This window comes from Saccostrea cucullata, unplaced genomic scaffold (genome assembly GCF_032062105.1).
Source record: "Saccostrea cucullata isolate Sc308-1 unplaced genomic scaffold, CSIRO_AGI_Scuc_v1 ctg1402, whole genome shotgun sequence".
NCBI classification, from domain to species: Eukaryota; Metazoa; Mollusca; class Bivalvia; order Ostreida; family Ostreidae; genus Saccostrea; species Saccostrea cuccullata.
Genome location: NW_026920677.1, coordinates 67379 through 84851, shown reverse-complemented (window position 1 = coordinate 84851; position 17473 = coordinate 67379). Strand labels below are relative to the sequence as shown.

The 17473-nt window shown below is 32.2% G+C and overlaps 2 protein-coding genes across 4 annotated transcripts in view; one reads left to right on the top strand and one right to left on the bottom strand.

Moving 5' to 3' along the window:
* LOC134255480 (uncharacterized) overlaps positions 1–13371 on the top strand; it is a 53008-nt gene extending 39637 nt beyond the window's left edge. Inside the window, exons 26-36 of one of the 3 annotated variants that reach the window (XM_062738027.1) lie at positions 770–889; positions 1439–1514; positions 3496–3619; positions 5233–5318; positions 5626–5722; positions 5921–5938; positions 7736–7826; positions 8185–8295; positions 8509–8749; positions 9170–9187; positions 11739–13371. In XM_062738027.1, the coding sequence (XP_062594011.1) occupies positions 770–889; positions 1439–1514; positions 3496–3619; positions 5233–5318; positions 5626–5722; positions 5921–5938; positions 7736–7826; positions 8185–8295; positions 8509–8749; positions 9170–9178 (973 nt within the window). In that variant the 3' untranslated portion in view covers positions 9179–9187; positions 11739–13371. Of the gene's footprint in view, positions 1–769; positions 890–1438; positions 1515–3495; positions 3620–5232; positions 5319–5625; positions 5723–5920; positions 5939–7735; positions 7827–8184; positions 8296–8508; positions 9188–11738 lie in introns of all 3 variants that reach the window. The other 2 variants (XR_009989559.1, XM_062738022.1) reach the window with 2 other exon arrangements.
* An 858-nt stretch (positions 13372–14229) lies between these two features.
* Positions 14230–17040, bottom strand: LOC134255471 (SPRY domain-containing SOCS box protein 3-like). The gene is made up of 4 exons (XM_062738014.1): positions 16682–17040; positions 16204–16391; positions 15709–15937; positions 14230–15423 (listed from the first exon to the last, which is right to left on the bottom strand). The coding sequence occupies exons 1-4, from the start codon at positions 16899–16901 to the stop codon at positions 15083–15085; spliced, it is 978 nt and encodes a 325-aa protein (XP_062593998.1). The 5' UTR covers positions 16902–17040; the 3' UTR covers positions 14230–15082.
* Positions 17041–17473: the final 433 nt, after the last annotated feature.

The window sequence follows — 17473 nt, the reverse complement described above, 5'->3', positions numbered from 1 at the left end:
ATATTTAAGACATTTATTGTTAACATGGAAAGGTTAAAGCATCTTATAGAAACTCTGTATTGGATAAATTAATTATATTACCTAGAGATAATAGGGAGGATCCAAGAGGAGCTAGTGGAATATAAAATGTTCTTGAAAGTTTTTCACTTTTATTTTACGTAACAATATGAGTGATAGAGAGAGGGTGTTTTTTGGAAATCCAGTGGGATGAAAAACTTTGTTTAGGATTAACTCAGGAATAGTATTTCACCAACACATGTTTGGAAAATCTATTTCCCTTATGGATTTTATTTCCCAATTTGTGCCAGCTGGCATGAGAAGACAGACTTAAAAGCTTAAATTTTTATTTCCTATTAGTCACTGTTTACAGAAAGTTACAAAAAGTGTTTGATTTTCAATGTATCATGTTATGTAATGAATGCCCACTCTGACAGATGTAAGAGTCCCCCCATTAGTGTCCTCCAAACCTCTGAATGCTGGTCTGTACTCACCAGGGATAGTTTTACTGGCAATCAACAAATACAGTTCCTGTTTGATGAATGTCATTTAATATCCAATTTCTTGAAGGAACATGACTTGTTATGTAAATTTGCCTCTTATGAGATCAATAAATGATATTACTTCATCTCTGGAAACCCTCAAGTGTGGAGACAATTTCCCTATCCATGCTTTAATGAATTATAACACCATAATTACTGGACCAGAGGTTATGTCATTGAGTTTGATTGCTTTAATAATCTGACAGAAATTTTCCTTTGGTGTTTTTCAGGAAATTTGTGGACCAATGTTTCGGACCGTTCTCGGCCGGTCTGGTGGCGACAGGGGTCTATGCTCGTCTGAGGAAGGAGACACAGTCATTACAGAAAGATCTGATGGTGAAAGTGAGGGAGTAAGTCAGGTCAAGGTCATCCAAGGTCAAAGTTCACTCATAATGTTACTGTTTGCTTAGTAACAGATAGATACCAGAGCAAAATTTCATTTGTGAATTATGAAATAAATGTAAAACATTAAATTTGAAGTTCATTTTGAAATCAGACTTTTTGAGCATCATGCCTTCCTTTTGATGTTTTTTTGGAATTGACAATAACAGTCAGTGTATGATATGCATTAGTTTAAGTTAAACATATGCCTTTGACAAGTTTCATGATAAAAAATATTTTCCAAATGTTATTCTGTTTCCTTTGATTGATATTAATGATTCAAAATGAACTTAAAGTCCACAATATCTGTCAAAATTAAGGTGGAAATACCGAGGGCTTCAGGGGGAATTGAACATTTCTTCTGTAAACAGAGAAGTATTACCACACACAAACTGTGATTAAAACATACAGCATGAGTGAAATTAATATTGATGGATGCGATATCATAAAAAAATATTGCATAACATATTTTCTGGGAATTATGTAAGATTGAATGTGTCTTTATGACTTTTTATCAGGAGAGAAGGCAAGCTATATACAGGGTTAATGTCCAACAACAGCGACAAGATAAAATTGCCGGAGAGAGAACTCAAGGTATAGTGGCTCGAAAACGATGGAGTCAACAGATTTTATATCAAATAAATCACAGAGAAAATTAGATTGAAAACAGTCAGGTCCAATTATTTGAAGTGCAAAGTGATTAGATTGATGGAGAAAGACCTTCAGTCTCCCAAAAAAACAACTGAAAAAAAGTAACCCAACATTCACAAAAAGTGTTAGGAATCAATAGAGATTTCACGTAGGTTTTGTTTGTACTGTAAATTAAAAAAAAAGAAAAGAAAGGAAAAATCATGATGTTTTTCAGTGCATTGAACTGTCAGTAGTTCATAACAGAAGTGTAAACACCAGACATGATTCAGTAATTATTCAGTGCAAAACTATACATTTTATTAGGATATATGAAATTTGACACCTTGGGGGCTAATGAAAGAAAACAGTCTTCAAATGGAGATAGCAAGGGATAGCATATATATAGCATATAGCATATAGAGTCACCTTACATATTTTGAAATATTGTCAGAATATTGTTTTTACAAAATTAAGAAAATATATTTATTTTAAATATGAGGTCTAGCCTTGCAGAATTTATTCTCAATTTCACATTCCCGTTTTTCAACAGTTATTATTTATTGAATACACATATAACTGCATGTACTTTAAAGTTAATTAAATATTAAAAGGTATATTTTTTCTTACAAGAAAGTTTGCTTGTACAGGTTAATCAAATGTTCAGGAAATTGACACCTACTTCATTTGTTGATTAATGGAGTTTTAATCCATCAATGCAAAGTAAGAAATCCCATTAAACGCAATCTAATTTCCTTAAAGATGATTTAGAAATGAGCAAAATAGTAAAGTCTAATTTAAAGTATGCTGGTACTGAATGGTTTATCAGATCTTACTAATGCAATTGCCTAAAATATCTTTTCAATATACTGTAAGAAATATTGAAAATTAAATGCATTCGTTTTTCTTGAGTAAAATAAAAAAGAATTCTGGAGCCATCTCATTCTTTGGCTTAGGAATTTTAGGAAAAGGTTCATTTCTTATCATAGAAAAAATGCATTAAGAATTGAAAAACGCATTAAGAATTGAAAATTATTACAATAAAAAGGGCTCCACTGTTACATTCCATGTATATTGCTGAAATTGATATTTAGTTACCTAATATCTCTCTAACACAGGTAACACAAAAAACAAACAACAGGTATTTAGCAGGATCAAAAGGGGTCAAAGTACCAGGGGTCATAACACATACCTAATTAAAGTGGTAGATTTATGAACATGCTCGTCATTATAAAGAAATAGAGAAGACAGAATGATGGAATGGTGAAAGATTTACACAATGTTATCAGTCTTTATAAACAAATGTTTTCTACTGTATGTCCTGTGTGTATGACTTATTTATAATCTTAACTTTTACCTTGGGACTATATAAGTATGATTTAGTGGGGTCCTTTTTATGTTATTGTATAATGTACCAAAGAACAAGTTTATTGTTGCTTTATGAAGCCATTTCCCACTTTGTTATTAACCCTAACACCTGAGGTGATAAAGCTTAAATAAAACTTGTCAGCAGGGATGAGTTACAATGCCAGTTCATCAGCGATAGTGTTGCACTCAGTAATTTCGTTAATTTTCTTAATTGTTTAGTAGCTATATACTGGTCATAGACCAAAAGAGAACATGGCTTAATTGGTCAGACCTCCTGTTAGCTATACCTATGTGAAACAAAACCTTGTACAAATGTAGACTTCATCAAAATACTTATGAAATGTTTTCTTTAAATGAACAGTTTTGGCCTGCACTTAAATTAAATATATTCTTTTTATAAAAAGAGTAAACAATATACAGCAAATATAAGAGAATTAAAAAACAGGAATACATTACTTCAGAAATGTTTTAATATATGTTGTTCCTTTCCTTTTTTTTTGAAGGACATGACATTTTTATAAAGATCTTGAAGCAATTAAGAGAAATATATTTTTCATTTTGTTTTATATATTTATTGCAGATAACCATTCTACAAGGTGCAAAATTATTAGAGAAGTTTTATGTAGAGAGGGTCTTGCCTAAGATGAGTATGACTGAAGAGGAATTCTGGGAAAGGAAGATGTTAGAATACAGAGATTGGAGAGGTAAACATCCAAAAGGAAGAAATCAGACAAACAAAACAGAACTAGATAAAACTTTTTGTCAAATTCATCCCATTCTGTGCTTAACACAACTTCCTATACGAAAGTGAAGGATAGAGATGATTAAAATGTTGAGTTTATCAAAACATTGTGCAATATGCAAAGTAAATTGTGAAATCATGGTAGCTAGCCTTTCAATTTACATCAGATTTTTCAAAAACCAAATATTATGTGACTGTAGGAACGGTGAGGGGGTGGGGGGATGTCCAAATAAATTTGCCAATATTTAATCTAAAGAAAAGAAAAATATTTTATAAATGTATCCAAGAAAGAAATACCTATCAAGAAGTTTTTACCGGTACTTGGTAGTATCCACCCAAACTGAAAATGTTTGGTTGTGACCTTCCGGAAATTGCTTCCTTTCGGCCTATAACATAAAGCAAAAGAGATCAATGGACAGATCTTATAACAACCTTTTTAGATGACAGAAGAAAGATATATATTAATAATCAGAATTTATTACACCCTAAGCTGCAAATTAACAATTCCTTTGAAATTGAATATTTCAACATTTAATGCACTTTATGATGGTATATTTGCATTAGTAATATTTAACCTTTTGTTCCAAATAATTATCTTTTTTTGGGTTGTGATAAATGATAACTGTCATGGAAATTGATACAGTTACGTCAAAAGAAAAAAGATAAATTTATGCACATATCATTTTTTGAAATTTTCTTAAAAGACTAAAGGAAGTGCACTGCATATTTACAGTTATTAAAATAAGAATGGAATCCTATTCTGAAAAAGTGAGAGAAAAAAAAATCAGACAGATGTTTTCTGTTAAGTAAGCGACCACCATGGAATATGTAAAAAAAAAATCAAAACATCACGGTATACACAAGCTCATGACAAGCCAGCTTAAATAGTACATGTATACTTTAAAAAAGACATAATTTTCATGGTATGCGGGCAGAAAAAAAATGATATGATGGGGCATTTATGATGATCCCTTTTCAGAATTTTTTCTTTTGAAATTAATTTTTATGAAAATATTAATATTGTTTTATTAGCAGAAGTGTCAAGACCATTCTTAGTAGTCCAAGCAAATATGGTAATGCTTTGGTTCTTGAGTGAAAGAAAAGGAAATATTTTAGATGTGATGTAATGTGGATGATTTGTGGTTTTTGAAAAGACCAACATTTTTTGGGGCATTGTCACGCACCATATAAACACCCTGTAAATATGACACGATCAATTACCATATATCTTCCTAACTGGTTTTAGAACGACAACATTTATGAATCTCTCATTCGATTCTCATTTTTTCACAAACATGTGTTTGTCATGTACATATTTCAAATCTTTAAAGAACTTGGTCTACAAAAGACAAAAGTTTTCTTGTTTTCTGTTACAACACTCAGCTATTACGTTGGGTGATGGTGAATGTTGGACCCTGGTCGTACTTTCATTTTAATGAGAAAAACATGTACTTTTGATCTCCTTTTCAAATGTTCCTCCATGTTATGAGGAAAATAAAATGGAAATAAAACTTTTGTCACAGGAAGAACATAAATGTTGCTTACATCTTTTTTTTCATGTTTTTTTTTTTCTAGGTCTTGTGAGTAAGAAATTTTCCGAAATTTTTTCAAAGGCATTTTTGATTCCTTTGGATGAGTCAGACAATTTCTTCAGACTGGAGGTTAGTCTGCAATAAACTACATTCAAGTGCACCAAAAATATTACATTTATTACCAATTTATGTCCAGTGAAATGTTTTATTCAAAGGGAAGAGACAATTCTTGTAAAGGAAAAAATCTAGCTGCTGGAAGAAGTAAAATTTAGAATGGTCATACAAAAGATAACATAGTCATTGCACATTTATTGAGCAATGGACATTAAAATAACATTTTTGAATGTTTCATATGCACAGTGCATTATGCATGTGCATTTTAACAGTATTTTTAGGTGACATTATTACAGAAATGTGTCTATATATCTTTTACTAGGTAAATCATCTGAATCTGGGTCGTTATACCAGCATGTTGAGTAGTGGTAACTATAGAGATGACCTTGACCTAGTGACAGAAATTCACTCTCCTAATGGTATGTTGAAAACTTTTTGATGTTATAATTTATCATTACTTACATCAGAATAATAAACATATTTTACTGGATCAGAAATTCTATTAACAACACTCTTCAATTGCATTAATAGCCAAAATTCAACAAAACATATATATTTTATTTTGTTCTCTGTCAAATTTGATTCATATTTTTGATGATTGGAAATCTGATTTTCAGCAATGCCCTTTGGTAAATGTTAGTATAATTGAAAGTTTATGATGATTTTTTTGGTTTATAAACTAACATTCTCTGATTCATAAATGGAGCATTATCTCTTTTTCCCTCTAATGTTAGAACATGATCTTGCACAGTTACCTTTGTATGTAAAATTTATCTCATCAGTCTCTGATATACTGGTATTATTAATTTTATACTCAGATTTTAAAAGTAACAGTAAAAGGGAGGTAATAAAAATAAGTCATGTATGTAAAAGTACAGTCATATCTCTTTAAGAAAGCAACCCTAACTTATATTAAAACATTTTTTGAGGACCTGTTTTGTTATGACAGCCATGCAGATCTTTATAAGAAGTATTAACCTTAGGACTGACATAAATGGCTGCATTAGTCCCTCCATGAAATTTTATTGGTACTTTCAGTGCTTAAAGATTATCTTATAAATAAATATATATTTAAAGTGGTACTATTTGTATTTATGTTTGCAATTTTTTTCGTGATAATTATGGGAAAACACTGATTTCATTTAAAAATTAGATTTCTGCAAATCAACTATAATTTACTATGAATTTTTTTTCCTGATTTGTTACCCTCAAGTCTTTCTGTGATTATAAATCTTTGAGGAAACATTATGGAGAAATACACTATAAAATGATTTGTTCGTGACTAGAAATTTTTGCAAACTAAGGTAGCTTTTAGAAAAGTAATGAACCCTGTGGATATATCTCACAGGCAAATAAAAGTTTGTTTTAATAATTGATAGTGAAAAAGAAAGATGATCAAGATGTTGTTTACTTCCATCGCAATATCTCCTGTGTATGCTGACCTGTTATTACCATAAAGTAAAACATAGATAAGTCCTCTGCTATAATGTTTGACAATAAATCATTAAAATGAAAGATCTTTCAAACAAAACTCTGAAAGTTTGTTTCCAAAGTATGCAATGTTGCACAAAAAAAATTAAATTTTAGTTTAAAAAAAAAAAATTTAAAAAAAAGAGGTGACATAACAGAGAAATTATGGTGTTTTGTTATAATTTGAATGACTAAGTTTGAGATATGGCTGTACACTTCTTTGTATAATATAGGTATACATATATATCCAGTATGTATTTTTATCTAACCTACAGTTAGAAAGCTATGAATAAGTTTATAATAAATTATAAGCATGCAATAAAACTGGACAGATATAATCAAGAAACAACATTTTATACTGCATTGATTATTACATGTACATATGTAGTGCCAAATTGAGGTTTTAATGCAGTTTTTGTATAAATATTAGAAAATAAGATTGTTAAGAATTACAGATTACTGTTGTAGGGCAATACATGTAGACCTGCACATAAATCAGAAAGTTTGACTGAAATGTTTTGTGATGTTGGTTTAGATTTTTTTAAACCCAGCATGTTAAACATTTTCAGCACCCAGATATTTTTAAAACTTTTGTCAACAATGCAAACTCAAGTTCAGCATGAAACAAGTTGCACATCAGCACATTAGGCAGATCATTAAAATAAGGTCCCTGTAAGCATGATGAACAAATGAAAAGTTGATAGTAGCCAGGGTTAAGCTAAAGAAACGTGGATGTAGTTTTCATAATGGCTATTTAGAAAACTTGGCACCTAGAGAGCACAAAACTTTCAGGGATATAGGCATTCAAACTCATTTCCTTTTTAATCAAATATTTGAAATTTGAAATTCAGATTGAAATTTTCACAAAGGCTTAAACTTTATCTTGTTTTCAAAAGAATTTGTATATCTAATTTTATGAAAATTCTGAATGTCAGTGTCTAACTGAAATGTTATACTTTCAGGGGATGTGGTCGCCAGAGCACCCTCTTTAGACCTGAATTATTTTGATCCAAACAAAGTCATCATTTATACCACAAGATACAAACTTTCAAGGTAAATTAGAATGGATGGACATTTAATCCATATTTAGTATTCAATAAAACTTGTGGTCAAATGACCAAAAGTAAGTCATTCTAAACAAAATTTGAGAGAGAGAGAGAGAGCAAATAATTATCTTCAATAAGCAAAAGTTTGGGATCCGCACCTCTCGACAGGTGGTCTTTAGAATAGTGGAGTCTATCAGAAACCTCTGGTTAGCAAAGATGGCAATTAAGATACAAGGAGGTTATTATCCACATTTTAAGTCTTATTTCAATGTGAGTGGCATAATATGTCTTCAGTTTGATTCTTCCTCAAATAGATTGGCATGCATTGAGTATTTTAATGAAGATGGAAATCTGTTGTTTTCTAGATCTAGGTCAAAACCATGGAAACCCAAAAGAAGGAGTGTGACCTTTGACCAGTTACAGATTCCCCTCCCACTGCCCCACCCAGCTGTGATAGCCCTGTCTATTTATAACCGGTAAATTACTGATTCACTATCAAATCTAGCTGCAGTAGCTCTGTCTATTTGTAACAGGTAAATTCTTGATTCACTTTCAAATCTAGCTGCTATGGCCCTGTCTATTTCTGGCAGATATATGTCTATTAATAACAGGCAAACTCCTGATTCACTGCCCCAACCAGCTGTGCACTTTAAATATCTGATGTTTTACTGATTATTTACCATTTATAGAGAACATGAACAGAGTCCCAACAACCTAGAAGATGCCTACTGTCAGAGGATTCTGAAGGCTACTAAGGAAGTCCCATACATAGACCTCGGGGAATCCATGACAGAGGACGAACTGGATCCAGAACCCAGCACCCCAGAAAATGGTGCAGAGGAGGATCTAAGTTTTCTCCACATAGCTCAACAGGAGCGGACATTTTCTGAGGAGGACATGGCCAGAATGCAGGAGACCAACCCAAAAGAGGTGCGGGTCACGATCCACTCTCCTGAGGGGGAGGGGCGCCCCATCCCCATGGTTGATGAGGGGGTGGTGGTGTATACTGAACCTGAAGGAGATAATACTTGTGTGGATGTTTAGATCCTTCCCCCCCTTTAGCTTCTGTGATAAAATTTTGTCTCAGTAGACAATATTATCTGAAATACTCCCATCATTCATTGCTTCATTAGTTATATATAGGGCAGAATGTATATGTTCTGACTTTTAGAGTACTTTAGCTCATTCTTTCTGTAGCCTTTTTTGTATTATTTTTCTCAGATTTTCTTTTCTGACATGAGCAATGCTGTAAAATATGTGTTCAGGGTTTTTCATAGATAAGTTTTCACTGGTGCTAATGTTCACAAAACAAAGCTGAAGCAGTGTGTCCCTTTGTTTTCTTGCTTACAGCTTGTTTAAAGGTCATTTGTAAGTATATATCATATAAACTTTTTACTCAAATCATACAGCATAAAAATATAAATCATTGATGTAATGGCTTTCTAAGAAATCTCAACAGACTGTAAAACATTTACTGATGGGGTGTGACAATTCATGTATTCACATAAAGTGCATGCCATGTACATTCTTTTATTTTATTTGAAAAATCAGGCCATGTGATTGTTAATGTATTTTATGATACATGCACATTTATGATATATTGGTATATAGATATGTGTATTAGGATCTTGGTTGTTTGCTATTTGTGTATTTTGTTTATCATAGTATTGTTTTGCCCAGACTTGTGCCAAATTGCCTGAAAATGAGACCTTTATTCATTTAATTTTATTACAATAAATGCAAATATTTTAAATGTATTACATATAAACATATATCATTTTAAGGAAATTGTATGTTATGTACTTAAAACATTTTAGTTGTGCATTGTACATATCAGTTTCATAGCTTTGCAAGGTCTTCCAATTTCATGTATTTCTTATTTCATCATTAGGATTGCATCTTTCTTCGATCAATAATTCTCAAAAACAATGCTGACTTTATATTTTCAACTTTTGTGTGCTTTAATACCAGGAGAGTGCCATTTACTAATATGAACATTTAATGTAATACCAAATTAAAGATTTATGGTTATTATGTATATCTTCTATGCATTACACCATAAGGGAATGAAGATTTCACTTGCTAAAAAAACCATATACATTATCATTTAGTAATGTGATGAACATTGGCCCTTGCTAGCTTGGACTTCTGGGTTAACCCTTTAGCTTGATTGGTAGAGCACTGAACTGGCATGTTTAAAGTCCTGAGTTCAATCCCAGGCAGAGGCACATACATGGTTAGAGATTCCCAGATGTAGTCAAGTGATCCTTTTCAATTTTCCTCCTATACCTGTTTGTCTTCAGACAATAGAATGTACACAAGTTCTCTCCCCTGGTAGTCTTTAAGCTGTAACACTTTCTCAGGTGTATCTCATGAATATGCATGATTTTAAGTATATGATACATGTACTATGTTTACATGCATCCTAGTTAATTGTCACAAAAACTGCTATAAATGAAAGGAGCATTAGTGTTTTTTCTGAAACTTTAGTTGATATAAATCATTTATATTTCATCTTGGCAGTGAAATGAAACTTGCTATATTGCTGTATATAACAATTAAGATGGAACTCTTGGAATTGGTATGATTTTGAATAAGCTATAATTTTTTTAAATGTACTAATTTTTCTTGCTTTTTCATATTTCTATACTGATCAGAAATTAATTTGACACTTTTGTTTGTAAGTATTGTATTTTATTTATCTGCGTAGAAATTTGATACCTCATTTGTATTTAGCAGTTTTTAATGCATTAAATATTTTTGTATTATGTTAACCGGCATAATGTTTTACCATTACAGGCATAATGTGTAGCTTCTAAAAAAAAATATTTCCTTGTTATGAATAATCTTAAGGCACATTTGTTCAATAACACATTGTATCATATGCTAAGCTTAAGCTTTCATCCAAGAGATTTGGAAAATACGTGTAATTTTTAAGAAAATTGAATTCATTTGTTTTAAAGTTATATGTAGGAATTGTTTGATTTTTTTTTCTTTTTAAAAAGAAATAAAAAAAAAGCCCCACAAATATCAGCTGAACTATTTATTCACTGGAAACAAAGTTTTTTTTTCTGAATTTCTGAATTACTTGGTAGTATCTATTAGTAGTATGGTGAGATGCAGCTTCTTGCATAGGTGCTGTTAAAGAAAATTTTCATTCATACAATGTTAGTGTATTGGACATATATGCACATGTTTTTAAACCAAAGGGTCTGTTCAAATTGAAACTTTGTGTTTAACCTTCTGTTAGCTTACATTGTACCTAGGCCAAGAGCTGAAGCAAGTTTTCTGTCTGGCTGTCTCTTATTTTTTTCTCATAAGGCCACACCAATTTAATTTCTTGTTCGTTGGACATTTGATGAAAAAAGTAAGAGCGGTCAAGCGGTTAAATAATAATATTATTACTTTTTGTAGACAATTTTTTTAGGCGGGCCGTGAAGAAATGTGAGTGGACAATTATATTTTTCTGATTTGCAGGGTAAGCAGATGAAAAATACGATAAATAGAATGGAAATGGAACAGAAAATAGCTAAGAATTTCCAAGGTGCAGAAAATTTAAATTAATATTATTTGTTTAGATTCGTTTAAGTACGAGCGTGCGGGTCCGACGAACAAAAATTTTATTGGTATGGCCTAAAACATTCAAGTTCTCATTATTTTTACCATTAAGGAGTTCAATTATTTGATGAATTGATACAGTAAGACTTGTTTTATCTAGATCCTGTATATTCTGAAGTCTTGCCTTTTATGATGTAGACTTTTAATCTCTCTGACAGAAAATGTCGTTGTTTGAAAAGTTATCACATTGACTTCTGCTGATGAACAATGTACAATGTACTAATGGTACTCCCTCAAAAAAATGCTAAAAAATGTCCTGCTCCTTTGCTTGTTTATTAGTTTATTTGTTTGTTTGTTTCAGAAGTTTGAGTGAGAGGACTTCAGTGCATGTTGGACTTACTTTATCAGAGGGAAGTCCAGTAGAAGAGTTTTTGAACTTTCATTTAACTGATGTATTTTTATTGAGTTCTTTCTTGTTGTGAACCAATGCTTTTGTAACATTGATTTTATTTGATTGTCAATCTAATTAAAATTAGATCCTTTACGCTCCTTGTATTTTGTTATGTCGCTGTAAGGCGACATAACAAAATACAAGGAGCGTAAAGGATCTAATTTTAATTAGATTGATTTGATTGTTTCAATGAAAATGATTTAATGTCTCTGTTGTGCTGCTTGACATAAGGTTTTGCTTTATCAGCATAATTGATTCTGAAAATCTGGCCAGCAGGTTAACAATGGCAATACACTGGATTGTGAGCGTGTATTGCTCACGCATCAAATTGGATGACCCAAAGGAGCCGGAAAAAATTTGATTGGCTAAGGCAGCTTCAATATGATGTATCCTTGGAGACATTAGACTCTAAAATGGCTTATTATAAGACATGAAGTCATTGATTGAAATACTTTGGTGAAATGAATATGATTGTATAAGTGTAGTCCACATCCATGTCAATTAATTATATTTTTTGATAGAAATACAATATATGTACATGAATGTGTATTTCCATTACACTGTACATACAAAGCTGGATTACTTGATTTTAATCATGCTGCTCTGTTTACCTGGCTTAGTTTAGCTTGGCCAAATTCTATCAGAATCAAGGATGCTAATTGTTACCCTTTATTTTACACTCTTTTTGCACTGACTTCTGCCTATACACAAGTCTGGCTGCTCACCTTTAGTCAAATTAAACAGTGAAATAAGATAAATATTTAGATTTCCTTTTTTAATAGTGGTGTATCCAATTGATACTGGGACTTGAATTGCCTCTACCAGAAAATATATTAGACAAGATGATCTGATTCATAGCATGTAAGTTAGATGCACATTCTACTGAAAATGAAAATGTAACATTTATGATGCATATTTTTTATCATGCTCTTCTTCATTGAAGAACACAATTACTATGTTATGGTCATTTGATTAGTCTTTGAAGGAAATTGGAAAAAAAAAATGTTCACTTCTTTAAGATTTTGAGCCTATCACTGATCCTGTAACTAAAAGTTTCTTCTAATATAATTTCAATTACCTAAGAACATCTTAACTTCATAAGCAAAATTATACAGTTGTATTGTTGCTATTTAATTTGCCTTTATTTGTTGCATTTAGTTTGATTTTACTGTGTAATGACAATTGCATACTTTGTCTTTCATTCCTAGTTTTTCTATGCTGCTCTCTTATGCTTGTTGTGTGATACTCTGTATTCTTACTGATATGGGTTTTAATGCCAGCATAATGAACTTATACCAGCATAATGTGCAGGATATTTTTCAATCTGTGCAATATATTGTTACCTGTATACAAGATTAAATCTGGAGACATTCTATGATTTTAAGTTTTCCTGTGTAGTTACTTTGTTTTCCTATTCTAAATAATAACTGTCAGCTTTCTATGATCTAAATATGTACGGCACTGAGCTTTATCTCAGCTTTCACCTTGCAGATATAATTATTGAGTATTTGCACATTCTGTAATAAAGACAATTTAATCATGATGTTGTTTGTTGCTTATATTATAAATTCTTCCTTCAGGGCTGATATAAATGCTCCTTGGAGATTGTAAAAAGAGTTTGTATATTAGTGTATCTAGATACGAAACCAGGAATATTCCCGAAAATGTCATCTTGCTTTTTGTAATCAATACAGCCACAGGAATACTGATTTATTTCTTTGACCTTGACCTTTTGAAGGGAGGTTTGGTTTAAGGTGGAGAAAGTCCATGGAGTCAAACCTGGGTAGGAGATATACGTACTGAAAAACAAGTTTTAACATCTACAGTAAAGATTGTGGCCTCACCATGACATTTTCCTGGTATTCCTCATATTGGTGTTCAAGATTCAGAATAGTATATCATCAATGATCAATTAGGATGCTGTTGAATTTCAGTATTTTAAACTCTGATATCTTGAATACCATGGATTATGTCAAATTCATTAATTTGAAAACCTTTTACATTCAATTTTCCTCAGTACATGTTTTTTACCTTCAATACCTTGAACTGTTTGATGTCCCAAGTATTTCTGTGGTCCAAGTTTAAGATAACAGGGTTTGACTGTCTGACGTTCAAAGTTTGGACAAAGGAACTTGGCTGAAAAGCTACCAGTACAAGTTATGGGTAATCCAAGACCTTGTAGCTTAGCTGAAGCAGTCAGCCTACTGGCTAGGATAGAAATCTAGGTCTATTGTAGGATCCCTACATGGCAGCAATGCTAGCATCACTATTGTAGCAATATTTTGAGCTATGTAGCTGCTGCGACCTTAAATGCAGTCCTTTCCTTGACCCTGAAGAACTTGATGGCAATGACATGCATACATAGATTTTGTGTCTCTTTGTAACATTAATGAACAGGTAATAGTTTTGATGTAAAATTTAATAGATTTTTATTTAACTAAAAAATATTTGTAAAATGTAGCACTGATTGCAACAAAGTAGATACATCTTTTATACCATGATCATATGGTCAAAAACTACAATTACATGTACCAGTAAGTAATGATCGGAAAAAGAATGTCTGACATATGAAAAAATCCAGTTAACAAATTCTGAAAATGCAATTAAAAAAATGCTAGGAGACATCATTTTCCACCTTGTATTTATAATGACAATAACACATGTATATTACACATACATCTAATTAGATCTCTGCATGTAGAAAATGTATAACAAAAAAATATGAAGTTGCACTGAAATAGGTGTTGATAGAAATATCAAGCTGATTGTATATGTGCCTGAACAGTACTAGAAAACTTGAAGCTTAACATGAAAAAAGTTTTTTTTGTATAGTTGTATAACATACAATTATAGAAGATAAAATACAGTAAGTACATGTATATTAAAAGTTTTGACATGCAATTGTTTGGGAAATAATTGCAAATGGCACAATGTTGCGAGGGTTTTTAAAAACCTTTAAATTAAGGTTCACACTAAGATAGCAGCTAGCCCCTGAAGACTGCCTCATACAAACAAGTGCCACATACATTAACACAGTGCAACAAAACATTTTGATATGGACAATGACAATGTTTAAAATGAACAAAAATTTCAAATGACATGTTGAGTTTTAAATGTCTTTGAGTCCCAATTCAAATAAGGAAATCTTTGCACAACTACTTTGTTAAGATTTTCTCAATAGTATGCCTTTCTTTCTCGGTTAGCTCCACAGAAAATGTTGGAAGTTTCTGAATAAAACAATAGTGGTTCCCTCATCAGACCTTTAACCTTTTTGTACTTGTATTGGGTTTTTCCTCGGAGTCTGAATCCTCCGCAGGCCTCTTTTTAGGTTTCTCTTTGTTAGCACTCTGTGCCGGACAAGGCTTGAGGAGCCATCGGACATTGTTCTCCAGGAAGCCCCTCAACCCCGGGGGAAGGCCAACCTCTTTAAGAACATCTAAATGGGAGGGTATGACTTTACGCATAATTTGACAACACATGAATTGTAGGGAGGTGGGGAATGAACTGTTACTGATCACTTTCATCCCACTCCTGGCGGCTGTGGACGACACAATAGGATACAGAATGCGACCCTGAAGTCCATGGTAAGCTACTCCTACAAAATGTATATATTGATTAATTAAAATAAGAATTACTACATGCTCTTCCAATTAACATATATATTACTTGGACAATTTGCATTGATCTGAGCTTAATATTAAGAAATTCAACCCAAGTTAAACAGAAAACAATATTAATTTATCTCTTTTAACAAAATACAGTTAAATCTTATTATCTTCAACTAGTTGGGACTGAGAAATAAAAGTAAAAGATATCCTAGGATTCTAGATAGGTTGGAACTTCCAATAGGTATGAAATTGCAGAAACAGCTGTTTTATACCTAATGGTTTTCTATTTCTGTAAAATGATAATGTTCCATGCCACATGTCAAGATGAACTCCTATGATGGCTCCCTGGCCAAACTTGCTGGAATATGACTCCTTTATTTGTTTGTGTTGGATTTGTCCAGAGTAAGACATCCCCCAGGAATTACTGTCTAAACCAATCATGCTGCAGAATATGTGTCGGCAGTGGTTCAGGTCAAGGTCACCGGTACACACCCCAATCATCTACAGAGACGGGAAACATCCAGAGAATAATATGTTGGAACTTTATGAAGTATGAAGTTCATAATTCAAACATTTTATACTTGGAGCTAAGACTGCTCCTCTTAGAAAAGTGTGCGGGTATGCTAACAATTTTAATTGTTTGTTTTTTTTAGCATGTTCAGCTTGCATAAATAATAAATTGCATTATTAGCCTGAGACAAAATTTGCATCGATATTGAGTTAGCAAATATTTTTTTTATCTATAAAGAAAAAATACAGCTATTCACCATATCAGTCCCATAAACTGGTGTTGTCATCTTTATTTCCCAGAAGTACTGATCATTCTTCATAGGCATTGTTCCGCGGACTGCAGCAGTCCCACAGCTGTAGTCGATATGAAACATCACTTCTCGGGAATCATCCTTAATACAGCTCGCTGCTGACTTGGATTCATCATCCCATACCCACTCAAATTCTGAAAAGTAGTGCATGATTGAACACTGACATTACATTATCATCAAGTGCTCGATAAATGATGTACATTCGTACTGCCACTACTGGCATGTATTTATGTCAATGAAATTAGGCTATGATATTCATATCAAGACATAGAAAAGGACATTTAATACACTTTTACAGCCTGTTCATTCTCAATTTAGTGCTTGCAAAATCTACTTCACAAAAAACTGACAGCTGTTGTTGCTTTGCTGGTGTCCAAGAAACTAGAACTTGCTATTCTATTTCTATGTCTAAATCTTCGCTTACTTGTATTTTCCTCTCCGCATACACAGAATTTTTCTCTCTTTTTCTTCAGACAGTCACAGAAGGAGTCACTCTTGGACTTGCTGACCATTCCACAGGACAATCCCCGACGTCGTGGTGACAATTCCTCGTCATCAGGATCAGAGAAAATGGATCCAAGTTCTTCATCATCATCACTGCTCAAGTCCGCTGGTGCACTCTCTATTGCTAAAATTTCGCTCATGGCTTTGATAAACTATGCTTTGACTCTCGTTAAAATATCAAAAAATGTCATTTTGTATTGCAAAGTTTAACTACATTGTCACTGTCAACATCGTAGAAATATTTTGACAAACAAGCACTTTTGAGATTCTGATGTAAGAGTTTCAATAATCTAGATTGAAGGGTATTGGTAAAATGAGTATGCAAATACGGACCGGGACAAATTGAAAACCAACGGGTAATGAAATCTGAATGTGCAAACATTTTTTATCCTGAAAAAAGTTTTTGAAAAATATTTTCAGTCAACTGATATAAGATTTTGTTTTGAATAGAACATTTCCTGCCTAGAAATTGCTAAAACGTTCAGTATTTTTTACTGATCTGTTTTTTAATTAAGATTGATTGAATGTTTGTTTGTTTTGTTTTTTTAATTTATAATCTTTAAACACCTAATCTATTTTCAAAAATAGGTACGTTATTGACAAATAATTTGCTGATGTAAGAATATCAGCAGTCTTGTTTAAATTCATCATTTCGTAACTTCTCTGGTCGATACAACGACCAGCCTTATCACATGTATCAGCAAATACAATT

Bases quoted from the DNA above. Each gene is read 5' to 3' on its own strand.
- LOC134255471 (XM_062738014.1), bottom strand. From the start codon at position 16,901: ATGAGCGAAATTTTAGCAATAGAGAGTGCACCAGCGGACTTGAGCAGT. The intron at 15,938-16,203 runs GTGAATAGCTGT...CCGTCTCTGTAG, and splicing joins CAGTTTATGGGACTGATATG to ATGATTGGGGTGTGTACCGG. The intron at 15,424-15,708 runs GTATAAAACAGC...TACATTTTGTAG, and splicing joins CAGAAATAGAAAACCATTAG to GAGTAGCTTACCATGGACTT.